Source organism: Pelobates fuscus, chromosome 3, assembly GCF_036172605.1.
Source record: "Pelobates fuscus isolate aPelFus1 chromosome 3, aPelFus1.pri, whole genome shotgun sequence".
In the NCBI taxonomy this organism is placed as follows: domain Eukaryota; kingdom Metazoa; phylum Chordata; class Amphibia; order Anura; family Pelobatidae; genus Pelobates; species Pelobates fuscus.
The window spans coordinates 263,971,232-263,994,310 of NC_086319.1; the positions used below are offsets into that span (position 1 = coordinate 263,971,232).

Genomic DNA, 23,079 nt, shown 5'->3' on the forward strand with positions numbered 1-23,079 from the left:
CTGCTGCTCTGGCTGTTTAGTCTCTTACTCACAGACCTGATTAGGAATCAGTGGCCTATTTGTCAATTTTGGAGGCATCATGTTTCGGTTCAGGGCTTACCTGTGGTAATTGTTTATCGTTTGATATGTGATATTCGCCTCTTTTGACCTCTGGGTCTGAAGTATTTGATAATTTGGGACGTTTTGAGAGTCCTGAGTCTTTTTTAAGGTCTGGCTAGAGAATGATCGTCTCTCTCCAGTAACTTTCTGCTAAGCTTATGGTCTTACAATTTGTTGTCTTTTTGTTGCGTTTCAGATATCCATGCATTCGATGTTAGAGCTTTTTCTTTTTGCCCAGATGTGGTTACTTTTAACCTCTCCTAGGGTCTAACCAAGTCTAATTTCAGGACGACTTATTACCCAAATTATCTGGACAATCCAAATACTTGTATGATTAATGTCCTTCATTGTTATGTCTTCATTACTGAGCCTCTTTGTGGTTCTCAATCTAAGCAACTTATGGTTCAATATGTGCAGGTATGACTTTGGCACGCTACGCTCGCTCTCTCTCCGGTATCGACTCCTCTTTTGACGCACATTCTGTTCAGTATTGGTATATGCAAGTATGTACATAAGTTTTATTTTTTAATAAAAAAAAGCTTGGCATATGAGAGAGGTGACAGCTTTAAAAATGTAATGAACTACAATGCGTTTTAAGAAATGCTATGGATTTAAGGATTACAATCTGATATGAACATCTAACGATATCTTACTTTCCGTTCGGCCAATCTACAACAATGGGATTAAAAAACAAAACAAAAAACCTAACTTATCTCATGGATTGGTAGGATCTAGAAGTTTGGTAGATTTGGAATCTTCCCTGATGGGTTCTGATGTTCCCCAATTTTACTTATGGCTGAGTACGCTTCATATGTCAGAAACAGAGTGTCTAGCAGTCCTAAACTCACGGTCTTTGTGGGCGAGTTTAGGACTTGACACCCATAGAACATCATTTGGATCTCAAAGTCAGAAATTTTGATTCTAGAGGAAACACAAACTATAGCTATATCTTCAATTTTGTGTTTGAGAAATATCAAATTGCAAATGCTTCATTTTTTAAGGTAAGTACTCCTTTTATCCACTGTATTGACTTGTGGAGATTTCATACTTGGCCAGTGGAAGTCCACTGGTCATTACTTGCATGCAGATCATAGTTTTCTGAATAAATGCCTAAAATTTAGAAATGTATAAAATCTAGCATTCAACTCAAGGAAAATGAAAATTTCAGGAGATAGATTAGTAAAAGATTAGACACTTGATCACTATAACAAGGCAACACAATTAGGCTCAATCAGCATATGTAAAGCTACAAATCACATTACATATCAGTGGAAACCAAATAGCCATTGTAACATGAACACAACCCCCATGCTACCAGCTTTTCCCAGGAGCTATTGCTGTAGTCCTGCACCTCAGCACTGATCACCACACAGCCTGAGTTTCTTCAGGAGTAGCTCTCAGCCAAGCCATGGATGGAGTAACAAATAGGTATTTGTAACAATAGAGGTGGAAGGCAGGGGCATCGATAGTGCCTGGAATACAGCTTTGTATTCCTGGCACTATAGTATCCCTTTAAGAGAGTGGCAGGGCTGCCAATTTGAACTGACCTGGAAGCAATAGGTCAACATCCTTCTTTCAGCACATTGAAAAGAGATTAGGAACATATACAATTTTAACTGGTCTTGGAGTCCACCTAGTGCAAAAGAGCAACAACCAGCTACAAAAAAAAATTAAGGGATGTAGAAGGAAAATGAACACAAAAAATGTACATGCAATACGTTTAAATAGTTCAGCCACACAACGTGGGGTGTCAAACCCATTTTACACCTAATGGTTAACCATTATCAGCAATAAAAGAGCTCATTTAGCTACTAGGAAGGTGACTGGCCTCCAATCCCATATTGTCTCTGTAGTGGAGAGCTGATTTCCCACAGCTTACCTCCACCAATATATCAAGAGGATGCAGGAACAAGTAACAAATCCAAGAGAATATCCAGCACAATCAGCAATAAAATCCAATAGTATCCCATCACCTTTCCCAATCACTGGGTGACACACAGTATCAGGAGTAGAACTGAAGTTTAATGGCAACATTCCTGCTTTTAGGAAATTCTCCCATGCAAGGGAGGGATTCACATCAATTACACATTACACCAATCATATAGACGTTACCTCTCACACATCTCCTCCCCTTAGCTTCACAGTTAATACAATTACAATGCACATACTTACCCCACTTTCTAGATGTACCCCAAATATGTGTGATATACCTTTAAATATGGTATCCCCTGGTAGCCCTGATCTGGGTGAGAAACATATCGCCAAGATCAGAACAGGGGTTCGGGAGTTATAGGAAGGTAAAGTGTTGACTGACCGCATGGGTAAAGATGCTGAAAATAGTTCCATGAGATCTGGCCCTGCAGTCGGTCTCTATTCGTGCCCCAAAAGTCTGAAAGGCTATACCACACATAATGGAGTCGGTAACGGGATGAATCCCCTAGTTCGTAGGATTCATCCTACTGAACGACGGCCGTTCGTGGGTTTCTTTCGGTAGTTTCTGCCGCCCTGGAGGTCTTAGCGGTGTTCGGCTAGTCGAGTGTCCATTTTGAATTCCAGACACTCGATGACCAAACACCGCTGTTCGGGTACCGAAATGGCGGCCACCCAGGGAATATAGCAGCGTGTTCGTATGAACAAAGGGAATAGGAGAAGCGGTCAGGGAGGTAAATTACATGAATATTGTACATCAGGGAGGTCCGGTTGTTCGGTACTTTGTTCGTATACCGAACAAAGTATGGCCATAGATGGTGCAATGTACATCTGTGTACTCCAGGCATTTGAAAAACCTCTGCAGTGCCAACAATAAAACAATAGATGGAACAGCAAAAAAGGGGTTCCGCTACAGTCTCAGTTTAGTGTGCAGTTCTTTGAGCAGTCATACGAAGTTAAGGAAGCTTCCGTTACAGCAATCAGTAAGGCACTTGCTTGATCTGCCACCCAATAACAATCACATAAAATAAAACAAACAAGAACCCCTTTAAGTGGATGTTTATATAAAATGTAATCTAAAAGGAAGCATTCAAATCTGCTATACCTTATGTGGCAATGTTTTTTTTTTTTTTTTTATTATTGGATTTTATAAAATAATTTCTCATGCAAGCTAAATAAATATCATGGAATGACAATAAATAATGCTATAAGAACCAGCATAACAGGTCAGAAAAAACAACAACAATACTTTGCTCATGAGAGGGAATCATTGGCATCCACAATCGGAGCATATTTTCCTCATAAATGCAAAAGGAAACACGGTGGAGAATTACATAATGTGTGTCCTACAGATGTTGGAAAGGCCTAACTAATGTCATCCAGATCACTTCATCTCAATAAAATGGCTTGGGGAGATTGGTCCTGTCATTTTAACTCTTGTAGAAATAAATGGTTATACACACCTCTGGTGGCTGTCTTCCTGACACCACAAGAGGTGTTTTTCCCTCCATTACAGAGTGAAAAAAATTAAACGATGCTCATATCACTGGTGGCTACTGCGGAGAAGTAATTTATTTTAAGTCAAAAGAGATGAAGAGAAGAAACCTAAAGTCCTAAATTAATAATTTTATGTGCATGACTATAGGTCTTTAAGAGTGTTGATGGCACAGCTGTTGTCTTTCATTGGTTGTTCACTGTGAAAATTAAGGAGATATGGGAATCAGACGGCAGGAGTATGATCTATACCAGTGTTTCCCAACCCAGTCCTCAAGGCACACCTACCAGTCCAGGATTTAGGGGTGACTCAGTTGTGTCTAAGGTGTTTTTTCTTCTTTTTTTTTCTAAAAACACCTTAGACAAAACTGGGTAATCCTTAAATCCTGGACTGGTAGGTGTGCCTTGAGGACTGGGTTGGGAAACACTGATCTATACACCAAACTAATTAATTATTTATGCCTATCGTGTCCATTTAATTCTGATTATTTTATCAAATCAAGATATATCAGAGATACATTTAGGAAACATGTTTCTTGCAGAGCAACTGCCTTGCCCATCCAAACCAATGATTTTAAATTAGACACGTTTGCAATCTTTGGTCTAATCATGCTGTGAGTGAAGACACTGAACATGAGATGGTCTGTAAGAGGAAGCACCTCTAGTGGCTGTCTGTTTTGAAACAAATCTAGGATTAGGATGTAGCGATTTTGTTGCTTAGAGTATGCCTTGAAGAGGTGTATGAGGGTTATTAACCAAATTCTCTGGACAATCTGTATATTTGTATGGTCAATGTCCTTCATTGTTATGTCTTCATTACCGAGCCTCTTTGTGGTTCTCAATCTAACCAATTTATGGTTTAATATGTGACTGCTATGGCTTTGGCACGCTAGGTTCGCTCACTCAGGTTTTGACTCCTCTTTTGATGCACATTCTGTTTAGGATTGGTATATGTAAGTATGTATATAAGTTTCATTTTTGAATAAACAAAGCTTGGCATATGAGAGAGGAGACAGCTTTATAAATGTAATGAACTACAATGCGTTTTAAGAAATGCTATGGATTTCAGGATGACAATCTGAAATCTCTCCAACACTTCACTACAGATGAAATCTTTCTTTTAAAGAAAGTGGGACTAGTAGGAGAATCTACAATTCCTCTCAGGGTAGAATTTTGTGTGCTGCTACCTGATCTCTTCTTATCCAAAAGGATGTCACACTAGCCATGTATCTGAAGGGGAAATTCCTAATTAGTAGATATTGCGATTCTAATACCTCGTTATATCTCTAGATTAGGGTGCCCAAAAGGTAGATCCCCAGATGTTGTAGAACTTAAACTACCATGATGCTTTGTATGCCTTCAGAATGACAAAACATCATGGAAGCTGTAATTTTAAAACATCTGTGGGTCGACTTTTTGTGCACCCCTTCTCTAGATTCTCCTTATGTTACAACTAAATTTAACATACTTTCTGGCTGCTGTTTCATACACCATTGTGGCTCTAAGGTATTTATGCTGACACACTGCCTTAAACTCTGTTTAAAGTGAAAGTAAATGTTTCTTTTCAATCTCTGTTTTATTGCGATTTTCTAAAACTGCAAATAGCCCAGTATCATACCTCCCAACAATATTTAGCAGGACAGAACTGGTTTGCGGATCCTCACCGTTTGACTTAGGTTTGTTCTCTTCTGTCTGGCTTCTAAGGACATCAGACAAAAATCCCAATAATCTGAGCTAAGGGTTTTTGCTACCTATACAATACTGCTTCAAAAGAATTCTATAAGTGGGCCACCCTCAGTATCTATATCATTACAGATAATATGGAGTAAATAGATAGTTGCTGGATTTTCCTTGCTAGTAATGCATCCAATTCTGTAGTTGAATATGAACCTGATAGATACATACACCAGTGTTATGAGTATTTGTCGCTCCAATCGACTTGAATTAAGCCATGCATGATATGATAGAAACCATCTGCCACCCATATTCTTCTATACATCTTTACTGCCCATGTATGTACTATTTATCATTCATATATTACAAGCCATTTGTTCTTCACTACTTGCATCATCTGGACAGCTCTGCAAATATAACTGATGTTTTACAGCTCTACAATGCTTTGTGTTTTCTTTCCATATACATTGCTCTGCCTATAAACCTACAGGGTTAGGAACACAAACATGTATTCCTGACCCTATAGTGTTAGAATCCCCATCTAACCCCCCGGTCCCTTTTTTTCTCCCCAAATATATAAAAATCTTACGTGTATACAAGTCTGCAACTGCTGCCTCTGTATCTGTCGGCTGACATCATCAGAAGTAGTGGTCTGAGCCAATCACAATCCTTCCTTATAGGTTTGACTGAGACGGTCATGGAGGCAGAGCCAGCACAAGTCAAAGCCAGGCTAATCAGCATCTCATCATAGGGATTAATTGTATCAATGCAGCTTTCATTGTTAAGTTTAGTGTCTGCATGCAGAGGGTGGAGACACTGAATGGTAGTGCTGCACAGGGTATACTCTCTATATTTTAATCTCTGGCTCCACTGTCATTCATCTTACATTGAGAAGAACCCCTATATTTAATTGGTGCTTGTAAAGTTGTTCAAGGTTATTTACTAAAATGAAAAATCCAAGTACATTTCAAATATAGGGTTAGAGTAGCTGAACCTAAAGCATAGCCAACTTATGGAATGTTTCCACTTATTTGTAAATGTGAACTTTGTTCTGGACTGCCTAATGCTAATTCTGTGCATATTTTAGGTCTATTGTCAGCGCACACGGCACCCCGAAAAACAAACATGATCTGTTTCTCCCTTGGCAGGCAGTGCCTGTAAGGGGATGCTTGTGCCCCCCCCTTCCTCCATCATCCCTCTGCTTTCAATGAGAAGCCTCTGGTTATTTCCATGTGAGAAGACTGAAAGTCTCTTCCGGGGAAATGGGAGAGGGCTTACAAAGGCTGCAGTTCATAAGATCTGCAGCCTTTGCAAGCTCTTAGGATATACCCCCAATGAATACAAGCCTTAAAAATTCATACAAGTATTCATTTGGGTATATCTACTAAACTGTGATTTTTATTTTGTGGGCAGTAGAGTGCCCCTTTAAAGGAACACTGTACGCTAGGCATTTAGACATGCATTCCTAATGCCAGAGCATAATGCCAGGAATTTAGATTATATCCCACTATACATTAAATAAAGCATATTACTTAACTCTGTTCCCCACCAATGTTGATGATCTCAGCCAATCTAATGACATCCCATATGGAATCAGAGATGCAAGTGTGGTTGCTGCGCCAATAAGCATCTCCTCATAGAGATGCATGGAGTCAGTGCATCTCTATGGGGAGCATTCTGCATCTCCAAGCAGAGCATCTCCTTGAGATGCTAAATAGTGGTCCTACAATCATTGCAAACATCTTACTCTGTACAAGTTATGTTGCTTAGAATGTTCCTTTAATGACAGTTAAATCATAAGTAAATTGCAAAGATGATGCCTCACCTCGCCTTCCAGCAGTGATTTGATGTTCTTTGCATAAGACTCTGTACGGTCCTCCTTGAGCTCTACACTAGTAGGCTGATTTACTTGCATGCCAAGAGATCCAGCAATCTTATAAAACATGTTTTGAAGCTCTCGGGCTTGGCCAGAAGCACGCTTTGGGTACAGCATTACCCAATAATGTAGGGGTACCTAAATAGAAAAAACGATTTAGCGAAAGTGAACATATTGGAATGTTCTTGTAAAAACACACAATCTAATGCATTTTGTAAACTCAAAATCACCACACTTGTTACAGATTAGTGTATTATTTATTTATCTTTATGTTTTAGCCTTTTTGCGCATTTAAATTATGTTTTAATAATGAAAAGTTCAAACACTTTTATATATTCTAATGAAATTACAGAAGTCTTGGGGTGGTGTCATGCCCTTCCATATTGGCACGCCTTACCCTCAGAGCAAGGACTTTTTGATTTTTACTATAAATTGGTTGCCTTTCTTTTCACAAAGAGTGTTCGATTAGACCGGAGGAGTCGTTAGATGCTACCCTAAAAGCACAAGAACGCAATTTACAGAGCCAATTCATATAGGCACTGTTAAATAGAAACATAGAATGTGACGGCAGATAAGAACCATTCGGCCCATCTAGTCTGCCCAATATTCTAAATACTTTCATTAGTCCCTGGCCTTATCTTATAGCTAGGATAGCCTTATGCCTATCCCACGAATGCTTAAACTCCTTCACGGTGTTAAAAAAATGTGAGTGGTCTGGTTTTAATCAATGTATATTTTATAAGTAGATAGCTATATTTTTTCTCTTTTTATCAAGAACACTACCCCAGAGGCAGCAGCTCTGAAAGATTGGATGCCTAGGAATAAGTACAACTTAAATTAGATTAGTAGCCTAAAAGCCAAAAAATATTTAAAACCTTTATTTATCCTTAAGGCATAGAGCTACCATTACCAATTAAAGGGTCCTAAATAGGAACAATATGTACATACTAGGTATAAGGTAATCAGCCATAGGGTGCAGATGAACGTTCCACGTAAAAAGGATACCCTGCTATTAGGCAGTAACAAATGAGAGGTGATAAGGGATGGGGGGGGGATAATCTGAAGCTCTACTAAAAAATGAAGAACCTCCTATACATCAGCTAGTTGGAGGTTAATATTTAGTAATCCGAGACAAAACAGAAAAAAAACCTCACCAAACGATTATTAAAATCACTGCTCCATTCCCACCATAACCCATAAAGAATTAATCCACATCTGTCCCTAATTCAGAGAACTGCTATGTTTACACTGAGGGTTAATCTAGCCTCTAGTGGCCGTCTCCCTGACAGCCACTAGAGGCTGCATCCACGATTCTCACTGTGAAAATCACAGTGAGAAGACGCTGACGTCGATAGGAAAGCATGTAGTAATGCTTTCCTATGGGTGGTTTGAATGCACGCACAGCTCTTGCCGCGCATGTGCGTTCTGCGCTGACATCGGAAGAGGGAGAGGAGAGTTCCCCAGGGCCAAGGGAGCCTGGCGCTGGAGGGGGGACCTCAGGAATACAAGTTTGTTTTCCTGGCACTATAGGGGTCCTTTAAAAACAAAACAAATTAAAAAAAAAACTTTCCAAATGATTTATCCAGAGGTCACCATTAAAGGGGCACTAGTCACCAGAACAACTACAGCTTATTGTAATTGTTCTGGTGAGTAGAATCATTCACTTCAGGCTTTTTGCTGTAAACACGGTCTTTCAGAAAATAAAATGCAATGTTTACATTACAGCCTAGGGATACCTCCACTTGCCATTCCTCAGATGGCTGCTAGAGGTGCTTCCTGGGGCAGTGCTGCACACTGTGCAGTACTGCCATTCAGTGTCCTCACCCTCTGCATGCAGACACTAAAGTTGCATTGATTCAATTCATCTCTATGTGGAGATGCTGATTGACCAGGGCTGTGTTTGACTTTTGCTGGCTCTGCCATTGATCTGCCTCCTTAACCTTCTCAGTCAATACTATGGGAAAGCATTGGGATTGGCTCAAAAAAAACAAACAAAAAAAAACTTATGCTGTCAGCAGACAGCAGGCAGATCACGGGCAGAGGCAAGAGCTGTAGACATGAATACAAGTAAGATTTTACTATATTTAGGGATGCTGGTAGGGGGGGGCGGGGCAGATGGTGGTTTTAACACTATAGGTCAGTAATAAATGTTTGTGTTCCTGACCCTATAGTGTTCCTTTAACTTCTGTGGGATTTTTATGGATAAACCATTTGGAAAGCCAATAAATCAACGCCTCAGTGGGGATTAGATCTGATCGGGAATTATCAAACAACAAGTTTCTCTGAGCTTTTGCCTGTTCTCAGACTACTTTTGGTAATCCAGATGTGGAGCTTGTGCTCACTGTGCCAAGAGGGGTATCAGCTACATCTCACGAGGCCCAAAGAATCTCACAGGAAAGTTGTATTTCCTGTGCAGAGGAAACTTGCTAGTATTTCAGGTCTAGATTGCCTTTATGGGCGGGATTAGTCTGATATGCAAATTGGATAGGATCTCCCTGTAATGGCACAAACATTTTTTTTTTTGAGACGGGGATTAACTGGAAGGCCAAGCTATTGAGTTTCTAAGAGCTTTTGACATATTCAGAGTTCTCATGTTTGTGCCTCAGTGTATGAACCCAAATGTTAGGGGGGGGGAAATATTAACATGTGCACAATCCCTTCTGTTGCCCATATTCCCAGCCATTTTTGAACCAACTTAGAAGGTTAAGTGAACATCATAAACAGCATAATAAGCTGGTTTATTAAGGTTTTGGTGGAATGGAGTATTTGATCAATATGCCTTTGCACAGATGCTGAAAATAATTGCAGTGATGCACAAAAATGAGGACACTTCTTTACGTAGGAGTGTGATACAGAAATGCAATGCTATCGCTAATGTATATAACTATCCTCTTATTCTTTTAGGGTAAGTACAATACAACCAAGACCATTAAAAGGTGTAACCAAAGTGCTCTCACTATTATTGATGTCCTAGGTTGGAAGGATTTGCACTTGGTAATGCATGAATTACACTCCCACAGTATCAGCACAACTCCAGGAGTGAGCTATGGGCGTTGGACAGCTCCCACTTGTTATCAAACTGCTTAATAATACACAGAAAATAAAGGGACTATCCCCACAGACTCCTAACACCGTAAGCACTTAAATGACATTTAGCGATTACGGAGTGTTAAGTGCTCCTTTAAAGGGGACACTATAGGCACCCAGACCATTTCAGCTAAGTGAAGTTGTCTGGGTGCTGTGTCCCTATTGCACTTAGTGCTGCAATATAAAACATTGCAGCTGTAAGTCTGTCCTCAGTGCCTGTCTACCAGACAGCCACTGTGGGCGCTTCCAGAATCGAAACGGACATTTGGTCCGTTATCTGACTCTGGAAGTCCTCACGAGACCTACAGATTTTCCCCATAGGAAAGCTTTGAATAAGGCTTTCCTATGGGGAGGTCTAATGCGTAAGTGGACATAGCCGCGCATGTGGTCTCCCCCTGCCGGCTGACGAGGAGTGTGGGCAGAGCCTGACCTGGCTCCGAGGGACGGCGCAGGATTCAGGTAAGTGGCTGAAGGAGTTTTAACCAACCCCTTCATCCCCGCAAAAATTGGGGGCGCGAGGGAGACCTATTAAGCCTATAATGCCAGGAAAACTGCTTTGTTTTCCTGGTACTATAGGATACCTTTAACTCTGGACAAGCTCCTGCTTGAATGTAAACAGCAGTATATCTATATTTTATCTGCCATGCTGCAACACTGGAAATCATGAAACACAAATAAAAGAACTATTCCTAAATCTTACAACAAGGTACTGTAACGTGCAAGACAACTTGCAACAGGAGTTACTATTCCATCTTGTGTTTTAGTAATTAAAGATTAATTTTGTTAAATATTAACAGATCTATCAAACTAAAGATAAAACAGCAAGTAAACAGATAAAATGTAACACTTTCATTAGAATAGAGGGATTGCTTTTGAAATGTCCGCTTTGTTTCTGGAATATTTCACTTAAAGGAACACTATTGCGTCAGGAAAACAAACATGTATTCCTAATACTATAGCTCTAGGCTAACTGTTTAGAGCAGGCATAGGCAACCTTCGGCACTCCAGATGTTTTGGACTACACCTCCCATGATGCTTTGTCAGCATTATGTGTGTTAGAGCATTATGGGGGATGTAGTCTACAACATCTGGAGTGCCGAAGGTTGCCTATCCCTGGTTTAGAGGTTTGCCGCTTCTTCCCCTTCTGGTGGAGTTCAACGTTGAGTTTATTCAACTACTCTCCCTCGACAAACCAGTCATGCCACAGTTGGCTCCTGCCTCCATGGCAAAGATCATCTTGATTGGGAGGCTATTGCAAAATGCTGCACCAACCAGCATCTCCTCATAGAGATGCACTGAATGAATGCATCTCTCTGAGGAATGTTCAGCATCTCCATACAGAGAGTGGTAACACTGAATATAGGAAGCACCTCTAGTGGCCATCTGAGGTACTGAAAATATAGTGTTTACATTAAAAAGCTTGCACGGAAAGTCTATGGACAACAGAACCACTACATTAAATGATAACTATAGTGCCAGGAATATATGTTTGTGTTCCTGACCTTAAAGTGCTAAACCAACCATTTAGGTAGCTTGCTCCCCGCTCCCCCCCTTAACCTCCTATAAAAGTATAAAACTCACTTATTTTCAGTGCCGCGCGGGTCAGCCGGTGCTGGCTCCGCCCCCTTTCTGAACATCAAAATGGCTAAAATCGGTACCGGGGCGGGGTCAAAACCCATGTTGGCCAATCAGGACATACTCATAGAGATGCATTGAATCAATGCATCTCAAAGAGGAAAATTCAACGTCTCCATGCAGAGCTTGGGGACGCTGAATGGCAGGGCTGCTTACTGTGCAGCCCTGAGCCAGGAAGCCCCTCCAGTGGCCATCTAAGGAATGGCCACTTGGAGGTATCCCTATGGGCAATGTAAACACTGCCTTTGCTCTGAAAAGGCAGTGTTTACATTAAAATACCTGAAGAGAGCTATTATACTCTACAACTACATTAATCTGTACAACAAGAATAAAGGAATCCCTTGAAACTAGAGTGAAGCTCTAATGAAACAGAGGTACCCTTGTCTAGAAAGTAACTTGAGCGGGTAAAGGACAGTAAACCAGGTATAAGGGAAAAAGGAGAGGAGGGAGAAGGTAAGGGTAACTGTACAGTGATAGTAGGGTATAGTTAGGGAATGTATAAAGATACCAAATCACAATTAAAGGACCACTCTAGGCAACCAGACCACTTCAGCTTAATGAAGTGGTCTGGGTGCCAGGTCCTTCTAGGGTTAACCCATTTTTTCATAAACATAGCAGTTTCAGAGAAACTGCTATGTTTGTGAATGGGTTAAGCCTTCCCCCTAATCCTCTAGTGGCTGTCTCATTGAAAGCCGCTAGAGGCGCTCGCGTGATTGTCACTGTGAAAATCACAGTGAGAGCACGCAAGCGTCCATAGGAAAGCATTATGAATGCTTTCCTATGTGACCGGCTGAATGCGCGCACAGCTCTTGCCGCGCGTGCGCATTCAGCCGATGGGGAGGAGAAGAGCTCTCCGCCCAGCGCTGGAAAAAGGTAAGTTTTAAAGACTTTCCCCTTTCCAGAGCCCGGTGGGAGGGGGTCCCTGAGGGTGGGGGCACCCTCAGGGCACTCTAGTGCCAGGAAAACGAGTATGTTTTCCTGGCTCTAGAGTGGTCCTTTAAGGCTGTAAATGACCCCCACCCTCTTGAAACGCAAAAGAGCACAGAAAAAGCTCCTACCCGCAGAAGAAGAGGAGGTTCCAAATATAGGATATCAGTAGGTATAGGCTAACACAGCGTCACCTAAAGGTAAAGATAACTAGCCCTAATGGTACTCCTGTACCGCAGAGAACTGCACGGATCCTACTTGAACCACAATTCCCCCTGCACCTGGCAATAATAGTACTAAAGGTTAAATAAATTTAATGAAGCAGAAAATAACCTAGTGCTGCAAAGTGAAAAAACTAAATAAAGAAAAGTGCTCAACGTGCGTTTCGGCGTATCTACACGCCGTCGTCAGGAGCTAATGAGATTAAGCGTCTAGGGTACCGGTTTATGTACACCCCAACAGTAATAAAGACCTCCTGGGTCGAAACATTGATTGCTTAATACAACAAGAATTTAACTTTGAAAATCCAGTGAGTGCTCTCTTTATTCATTTCTACTATATATATATATATCTCCACAAAGAAAGGCACACGCTGGGCTTTTCTTCGTGGAGATTTATGTTGATTTGGCTGAAAGAGCACCGTGGCACTTATACTACAAATGTGAGTGAAGGATCGTGGATTAGATATAAAATACGTGTGTGTGAGTGTATATATATATATATATATATATATATATATATATATATATATTAAGGCCTTTTGGCCTGTAATTGTGGGAGGGGCGTATGACTCACCTTCTCCCTACTTAAGGGACACCCCTTACCTGGCTCCATACCGTTCGAGGTCAGCGCTGCATCTGAATCCACTTTCGGTTCACGTACGGCGCCATCTTGCTTTTCAAAATACCCCGCGGTTTCGTTTCGTGTAGCTGTGTCCAGGAGTCCTTACAGGTTTTCCGCCCGTCCAGCCACGCACAAACCCGGTTTTCGGCGTAGATTAAGTCCACAGGACTTCAAAATCGTAAGTCCGTCGCCTGGATCACTTCCCACGGCGTCGCGATTTTAACGGCCTTACTTTACGGCCACACGCTTTACGGCCAAGTCACAGGCACATTAACCCTCTGGCTTCCGGCATAATCACGATATACCCTATGTACTGACCAACGTTTAAGGTCTCCCTCTCTCAATATCAGTACCTGTAGTTTGTTTTCATGTTCTATTGGTATTATTATAAAAATTACGGAACCTTGCATATGACTGGAGCATATCCTTCCTATTAAATATTTAAAATAAGTTTTTTTTTTTTTTTTTTAGGTTATGGTTTTCAATCTATTAACAGATATTGCACTATTAGTGATATTGGAATGTTTTCATGTTATACAGATATATGGAGTTTTGCTTAAACAACTTTACATTATTTATAGATATCTCACGCAGCACTTATGTTATAAATTATGTTCAAAAAATCAGTTAGAAGATTACGCTTCTATCACACCATGTACACACGTTTCTTACATGGCACGCACATATTCTGACTTTTTCTTTATGCACTCAAACTACATACACAAGAACTCGGTCTATAATCTCACAAACTTTCGGGTTGAATCACACGTCTTGATTCAACCACTCATACGTCACTTTTTTCAATTATTATTTTACCTCATACATACCTCTTTTGGGGCTTACATCCACGGCCTAAGATAGACTGTATTGTTACAACCTGCACCATATTAGACTACAAACACTAGCATTATCAAATCATACACATTAATCTTGTCACCATAGAGACATATCATACACACCCCTAAACCTGGTTATCAGGGCCATACCACATAACATGGCCAGTTATGTAACTACCATTCATTAAAAAATTTCCCCTCCATATGTATGGATATAAACTCACTACAGCTAGCTAGTCTAAATTGGTATCAAAGGATCCAATTCTCACACTTTTCATATCTTGTTTCTAACCCTTTAGGTTTTTCCAGGTTTTTCTATACCTGTCGCTTATCAAACTCATACATACTACCAGGTACGTTAAGCCTGCTCACGCCATATATCACATACGGCTCCATCTCTACATAGGACATAGAGTACTGGCAAATTTTAGGGGTTATAGGCCCAAATAGGTATCTCCCCTCTGGGCTTTCTGCCTATCGTTTAGTGGTCCGCGAGGCCAACACCCCGCCTCAACGTTTCGGAGGTAATGCCCCCTGGGCCACACGTGAGTTAGCCCCCTCGCAAATTATAGAGAAGGTGCCACCTGTCACTCCCTTCCCCTGTTTTCTTTTATTGTCACCGAGGCCTACGAACTCCTGCCGCTACATCGGGTGGCCTCAATAACCCCTCGCGCCAACGCATAGACAGACCCTCTCATAGCCACTTGGCAACTAGCAGGGCCTCACCTGTCACCAAATTAATTAATGTTTCGCCTTACCCGGCATAATTAGCCTGCCAGTACATCCCCTGGGGTTTTTCACGCTAATTTATATTTTGTCATCTAGTATGTCTCAAGAAGGGGTAGAGGATTTCTCTATCCCGAGTACTCCGGCTAGAGCAAACACCCCATCACAGGAGGAAGATACGGCTAGTCCAGCATCTTTCAGGTCGTGGACTATCCCTCGCATCACTAGCGAACTCAGGAGACGACAAATCCCTTTCCCGGCAACAGCAAGGAAAGCAGAACTTTACAAGTTACTGCACACCTCAACCGATAACAGTGACGCTGGGGAGGGATCTAGCCAGTATAACCCAGGAGACATACATGGCATGCTCACATCCCTCATGGCATCTATGAGCAAGGTCAATTCTAGGCTGGAGAAATTTGAATCGGTCACTACAGCCCTCACCATGGCTGGACCAGCCACGGCTATCCCTCCAGCAGTGGTTGAGTTGCAATCAGTTTCTCCAGCCATCACCTCGGATGACCAAGAGGTTTACCCTGCCCACATGATACCTGAACACCTCAAAAAAGATATCCTGGAAGGTAAAGATGTCAATCTGGCCTCACTACTAATTGCCTCCCAGGATATAGTGGAACATAAGACATACGCTTATGACAATATTTCTGTGGTGGTAAAATCTAGGGATGCACGATTAAATAGGAAGCTAACTATTCCAGAATTTGTATTAGCATTTGGCATTTATCGTACAATGTGAGCAAGATATTACTTTGCTGCAGAAGGATTTAGATAGACTGGAGGACTGGGCACTCAAATGGCAGATGAAATTTAATGTTGAAAAATGCAAAGTTATGCACTTCGGCGTAAAGAATACACAAGCAACGTATACCCTTAATGGAAGCGAATTAGGGATAACAACACACGAAAAGGACTTGGGAATTGTTATAGACAACAAACTATGCAACAATGTGCAATGTCAATCAGCAGTGGTCAAGGCCAGTAAGGTATTGTCATGCATGAAAAAGGGCATTCATTCTCGGGACGAGAATATCATTTTGCCTCTCTATAAATCACTGGTAAGACCACATATTGAATATGCTGTGCAATTTTGGGCACCTGTTCTAAAGAAGGATATCATGGCACTAGAAAAAGTGCAGAGGCGGGCTACAAAATTAATAAAAGGAATGGAACATATCAGCTATGAAGAAAGGTTAACAAATTTAAACCTATTTAGTTTAGAAAAACGTCGCCTGAGAGGGGATATGATAACATTATACAAATATATTCGGGGCCAATACAAACCATTGTGTGGAAATCTATTCACAAACCGGACTTTACATAGGACACGAGGCCATGCGTTTAGACTGGAAGAAAGAAGATTTCGTCTAAGGCAAAGGAAAGGTTTTTTTTACTGTAAGAACAATCAGGATGTGGAATTCTCTGCCTGAAGAAGTGGTTTTATCAGAGTCCATACAGATGTTCAAACAGCTACTAGATGCATACTTGCAAAGACAGAATATTCAAGGATATAATCTTTCAATGTAGGGTAATAACTGCTTGATTCAAGGATAAATCTGACTGCCATTCTGGGGTCAATAAGGAATTTTTTGTCCTAGCTTGTTGCAAAATTGTGCTTCAAACTGGGTTTTTTTTTTTTTTTTTTTTTTTTTTCTTCTCTTTTGGATCAACAGCAAAAAACAGGTGTGAGGAAGGCTGAACTTGATGGACGCAAGTCTCTTTTCAGCTATCTAACTATGTAACTATGTAACTATGTACGGTATATCCCCACAGACGTGAGGAGTTTGACTTATATATATGGTGGGTCAGCTTTCTATGACTACCATAGATCCTTTTCTGCCAAAGTGTCTGGCGCCTTCTCACAGTACGGGACAAGGTCCAACTGGAGCAAGATTGATACGGTCATTTTCTGCAGGCACTTTGCAGGTCTGAGAGCACCGGCCTGTGCATACTGCTCCTCCATGGCCCATACTGCCAATTTTTGTCCAACCACTGCGAACGAACCTACTACCTCACAGGGCACTGGTTCCGCTGGTTCGGCAGAGAAAACACCCAAAGACAAATTGGGTCGTCCTATCAAGTTTTTGGGGAAATCCCAAATATGTAATAATTTCAATGTCGGTTCATATAATTACAGTGGTTGTCGGTTATTGCATATATGTTCAAAATGTTTTAGGGCACATGCTAAAACTATGTGTCCGAATAAAATGTACCCTAAGCAATACTTAACTGAGATAAATATTTCTATACTCACGGCATTACTGTCACAACATCCATCTAGACATTTGGTAGACTTCATCATCACTGGTCTATCACAAGGATTCCATACTGATCCCATACACATGCCTTCAGGAATCCTTGAATGCCCTAATTTACAATCTGCACAACAAAACCCTACAGCGGTTAGAACACTTATACCCAAAGAAGTGGCAGAGGGCTTCTTATTAGGACCCTTTCAATCCCCTCCTTTTACCACATGGCGGACAAATCCCATCGGTATTGTCACAGGGAAATCTTCCCACAAACAAAGACTTATCATCGATCTGTCTGCACCTCACTCCTCTGCCACACCGAGTCTGAACTCCCTTATCCCCTCTGAGGAATTTTCACTTCAATACTCCACCATAGATCACGCCATTACGGCTATCATGCAGGCAGGGGTCGGAGCATGGCTCAGCAAGACTGACATAACAAATGCCTTAAAATTATTGCCTATCCACCCTACACTATGGCACCTGCATGGCATTAAGTGGGCCGGGCACTACTACTTTTTCTCACGCTTAAAGTTTGGTTCAAAAAGTAGTCCGGCCATTTTCGACGTATTCGCCGAAACACTATGCTGGTTATTGTTAAATATAGCCAGATGCCCTACAGTTATACACTACCTGGATGATTTCTTACTGATCGAAGAGAATATTTCCCCTCCCAGTAGCCTCATAGAAACCATCAGTCTTTTCAAACAGGTGGGCATACCAGTTTCCCGCACCAAAACTGAAGGACCAGGTACGATCATCACCTTTCTGGGAATCATACTAGACTCAGCCACCATGCAAGCCAGCCTGCCACGCACCAAGATAGAGAACATTCTTACCAACATCAACCTCTACATACACCTCGGTACTTGCAACCACAAAGAATTGCAATCTCTACTTGGGTCAATGAATTTTGCCATGCGCATTATACCTCAAGGCCGGGCTTTCATCTCACGGCTCCTATACATGTTCCCACTGTTTAGCCATGATGCACACAGGTTACCCCTGGATACCCAGGCCACGGCAGACCTACTTATGTGGAGAAACTTTTTAACCACCTGGAATGGGAAAAGCATGTTCCTCCCTAAATTGTCTGACTCCTCACCTACCATCTGGTCAGATGTGGCGTCTACCACAGGTTTTGCAGCAATTTACGGGAATGAATGGCTTTGGGGTAGCTGGCCTCCAGAGGTTCAGGACCTGGAGAGTTTTTCCACTACCTCAGCTCTATTTGAGATATATCCCATTGTGGCTGCTGCCGTGACATGGGGGCATCTATGGGCAGGTTCGTCAGTACGTTGCTACTCAGACAACCAAGCAACATGCCACATCATAAACAAAGGTCGATCCAAATCACTGACCATTATGAGGTTCTTGAGGAAACTCACCTGGATGACTGTGTGTCACAATTTCTTCTTGTTTTGTGTTCATGTCCCAGGTGTATGTAACACGGCGGCTGACCATTTGTCTTGTTTCAATTTACAGGCTTTTCGACAAATACTTCCGTCAGCTGCACGACCACTCCACCTTTCCACCAGCTAGTAATGGACTAGACGCTATCATGCAACATAGTAAGACATTGTCACAATTAGCACTGTCCACCAATACCCGGAGAACCTATGACAGGGCTTTCCTTCTATTTAAAAGATTTCTGTCGTTACACAACATCACACAACCTTTCATCATGACATCCTTGTTGGGTTTTGCTTCTTTTTGCCACCTCAAACTCAAGTTATCATACAACACAATCAAGCTATATCTAACAGGCGTACAACATCACATGCTAACATTAGAAGCAAACAACACAAGTTTTATGTCCTCCTACCAAATCAAGAACATCCTTAGGGGTATTCAGAGATCCGAACCCCCACGTAGTGCGCAAAGGCTACCCATAGACTTCAATATTTTCAAAGATCTATCCAAACTACTAGATTTAAAACCCTTTGCCAACAACACAAACCTTGTTATTAAAACCGCCATATATGTGGCTTTTTATGGGTTTTAAGACCAAGAGAATTTACCGCCATCAACACAACCCAGTCCACTCACATTCTGCTTTATTCACACTTAACAAAACACATGGATTACTATATCTGGGCTCTGCATCACTCCAAAACCAATCAACACGCACCTCCGGTAGAGGTTAGATACTATCCTACCCACAACGAGTGGTGCCCCGTCACATTACTGGACACATATACCCAGCTTTTTACAGCGTCACCATCTCAACCACTTTTCTGTCTACAAGGTTCGGTACTCACTACCACCACCTTCATGACCCACGTCAGGTCTTTACTTACACAACTAGGCCTAAAATCAACTAACTATTCGGGCCACTCCTTACGCATAGGAGCAGCCTCCACAGCGTCCAGTGCAAAACTTCCAGTACATGTTATCAAGTCACTAGGGCGCTGGAAGTCTTCTGCATACTCTAGATACATACCTAACCCGGTACAGGAAGTTATAAATGCCTTTCAAGACATGTCTGGTTAAAGTATGTATATTGCTCGTTTGTAATAAATTTGATTTTCTACTTTTGCCCTCTTTATTTACAGGCCTACCTCATCGTCGGTTCCGGCACACCACAACCGACTTGCTCTTTTAATACCATCCCACACCTATCAGTGTTTGTATCTTCTGTACTATCATGAGCCCTTAACACAAGTATTAAGGCCTTTTGGCCTGTAATTGTGGGAGGGGCGTATGACTCACCTTCTCCCTACTTAAGGGACACCCCTTACCTGGCTTCATACCGTTCGAGGTCAGCGCTGCATCACCCTCCCACCCACTCCTCATTATTAACTCCTTTTTCCTTACATTTCTTCTTGGTGGGCCCTCTTTATTTACAGGCCTACCTCATCGTCGGTTCCGGCACACCACAACCGACTTGCTCTTTTAATACCATCCCACACCTATCAGTGTTTGTATCTTCTGTACTATCATGAGCCCTTAACACAAATTATATATATATATTTGTAGTCGGGGACAATAAGCAGAGTTATGGTATTGGTGGTACAAGTCGTTGTGCTGTGCCGAAACGGACGTTCGGGTAGGCCTGTAAAAGTAGGCCCAATAAGTGAATGCTTAATAAAGGGAGTGGTGGGTGGGCTAAACCAGGAAGTCTTGGCCCAGAGGAAGGGGAGGCCTGTGAATTTATAGGCCGGACAACCCCCTCCCACAACTACAGGCTCCGCCTTTCCATTTGTAGTTGGGGACAATAAGCTGAGTTATAGTAGTGGTGGTACAAGTCGGTTGCGGTGTGCCGAAACCGACGTTCGGGTAGGCCTGTAAAAGAAGGCAATAAAATTAACAGTTTAATTCTTAGTACGTGTTGACATTACATAACCAGTACTTTAAATGCCTGCCTCAGATCCCTCTCTGTTTGAGGGATATCTGGTGTATGCAGACAATTCCAATGTCACAGTTTATGATGTGCTATGGGATGTTTACTAAAGGCTGCACAGAAGCAGTGCTTATTCTAAAAGAATGACCTGAATATGATGAAGGGTCGTATCAGAGTATTATGAATTGTGTCCTGACTTACAGGATGAATTTGATGTAGCGAATGGTTAACGTGTAACCTTAAAAGAGAGCGCATGCCTGTGTAGTCCTTTTAGGGTAGGACAAATTGGCCTAGTTTGTTGACCGGGCACCATTTATTGTTGATAGTATGTAGGTATATGTCTGCAGGTGGGTATAAGTTTAAGAATTTGAAAGCTACTTTAAGGTTGAGGTGGCAAAAGCATGTGAATGTCACCATGGTATCGATGGAGTACAGATTGACGATTCAATATTCCGAAGTGAACTTCTCAAAATGGCCAGAGTTCTGGTATATAAGTGGTTGGTATGAGCAAACAGAGCCGCGTGTGCCGGCAATCTACATGACCATGAGATGAGCTAATCCAAAATGAGATCATGCAATGTAGGAGTTTTAGTATGTGGTTAAGCAGGTTTGGAGGAATACAAGAAATGGGATTGAGACAAGGCTTCAGCTGTTTTGTTGTGACTGGCTGGTAATTGTATGCAGACAAGGTAAAAGTGCTGTGTTGCTGCCAGCCAAGTAACTTTGCATACCGTTGTGTTTGAATAGTAATTGACAGACTTCCTCCCCCAAAGAGACCCCCATGCTGTGAAGTGGTCGCAATGGAGTATACTACCACAAGAGCTGAAGGTTACTAAAAGAGTAGACTTCATGTCTCTGCAGGTCATATGTCACGGAACCAGTTGTCCTTGATACTGGCTGCAAACCCAGTCTAAAATAACAGGGGAGTCATTGATCAGTGTGGGGAATGAACATGCCTTACCCGTTACAATGGGGTAGGCTGTTAGCCTATATTAACAGGTCTGCTCGAACATGTGTTGTCATGTTGCTACTGTCAGTAGGAAACCTAGAGTAGGCAGAGCAGTCAGGAAATAAGGGGTTACTTTATGGTATATTGCACATGGCAAAGTACAGAGAACCAAGGAGAGACTGGAGATAAAATGGGAACAGGCACTTTTGCCAATAAATGACTCAGTATACCTGATATGCTGGGCACTGTCTGCGTACACTGCCCAACTAGTGAGGTTGAGCTTGAGAAAGGATGTCGTAGAGAGGAACCTAAAGAAACAATGGGAATATGTACAGGATGGTGTACTTGCCAATTGAAATAACGTACCTGTGTTGTGGTTAAAGATTAATACGTCAACAACAGGTTGATAAGTAAGAATAGTGGGTACTAAAAAACAATAAGGGAACTTATGTATATTGAGTACATACCTAGGCCAAACAAAATGAGTCAGGAAAAGAAATAACTGACTGAACTGATTCTAGATATGAGTTCCCACTGTGCGTCCTACTAGAAGGACCTGAAGTATGCGTGAGAAAAAATATCCTAAGTAATGAAACACCAAAACATGTATGTAACATCTCTAGCTTAGTAGCGTGAAGCAAATTATGAAATCGAGTAATCATCTTAGATGAAGGTGTGGTTATACTAATTTAAGTAAAATAGATCGAAGAGGTCTGAATACGTATAATTAGGGGTTCTGGGTTCTTGGGAGTGTGCCGAGAGAGGAACCATATAGGAAGGACTTGTGTGGGTCTAGCGAGGCATGGGTGGAATAGTAAAATGTGATATGAAAGGGTTGTAATTTTCCCTTGTAACCGTTTGGCATGAAGGCCTAATGAGGGCCATGTGTAGAGGTATCGTAGCGAAAGGCCGAGAGTGTCTAAAATAAATCCTGAGCTGCAGGATGGAAAAAAATAGGGCAGTATGAGGGGTATGGACATATGGAACAAACAAACGTGGAATAAAAATATAAAAGTTATAAGAGTTGTGTAGAAGCCAAGCATGATACCTTTGTTGTTTGAATCGGTCCATATGTAGCAGTATTGAAAAATTGTCATGAATACCAGGGTGGCAACGTTGTAGGTAGTGGAGTGCCGTCTGAGGCTGTGATCAAAGGTAAATGAGGCAAATAACCAACATGATAGATTATTAAGTTTCTAGATGTAGGTGACTTGTCATATGTAACGTTGTCAATACCATGCTAGACCTAAGTGGCTTAATATGTGGAGTAAGGATAAAACTTATCGGATGAGGGATTAAGGTTTCCCGGATTTCTTTGGCACCGAGAGGTCCATGTAGGTTAGTTTGAAGTAGGTCTAGCAAGACTGAGCGCATTGAATGAAGTTATATAAGCA

General features: G+C 41.7%; 2 protein-coding genes across 2 annotated transcripts in view; both read right to left on the reverse strand.

Moving 5' to 3' along the window:
• Positions 1–23,079, reverse strand: part of PIWIL2 (piwi like RNA-mediated gene silencing 2) — a 198,569-nt gene that overhangs the window by 63,517 nt on the left and 111,973 nt on the right. The window contains exon 12 of the mRNA XM_063446248.1: positions 7,022–7,210. Coding sequence (XP_063302318.1) covers positions 7,022–7,210 — 189 coding nt within the window. The remainder of the gene's footprint in view (positions 1–7,021; positions 7,211–23,079) is intronic.
• The window catches only part of POLR3D (RNA polymerase III subunit D), a 243,513-nt gene continuing 221,221 nt past the window's right edge, over positions 788–23,079 (reverse strand). Inside the window, exon 10 of the transcript XR_010090448.1 lies at positions 788–803. The gene's annotated coding sequence lies outside the window, so the exon portion shown is untranslated. The remainder of the gene's footprint in view (positions 804–23,079) is intronic.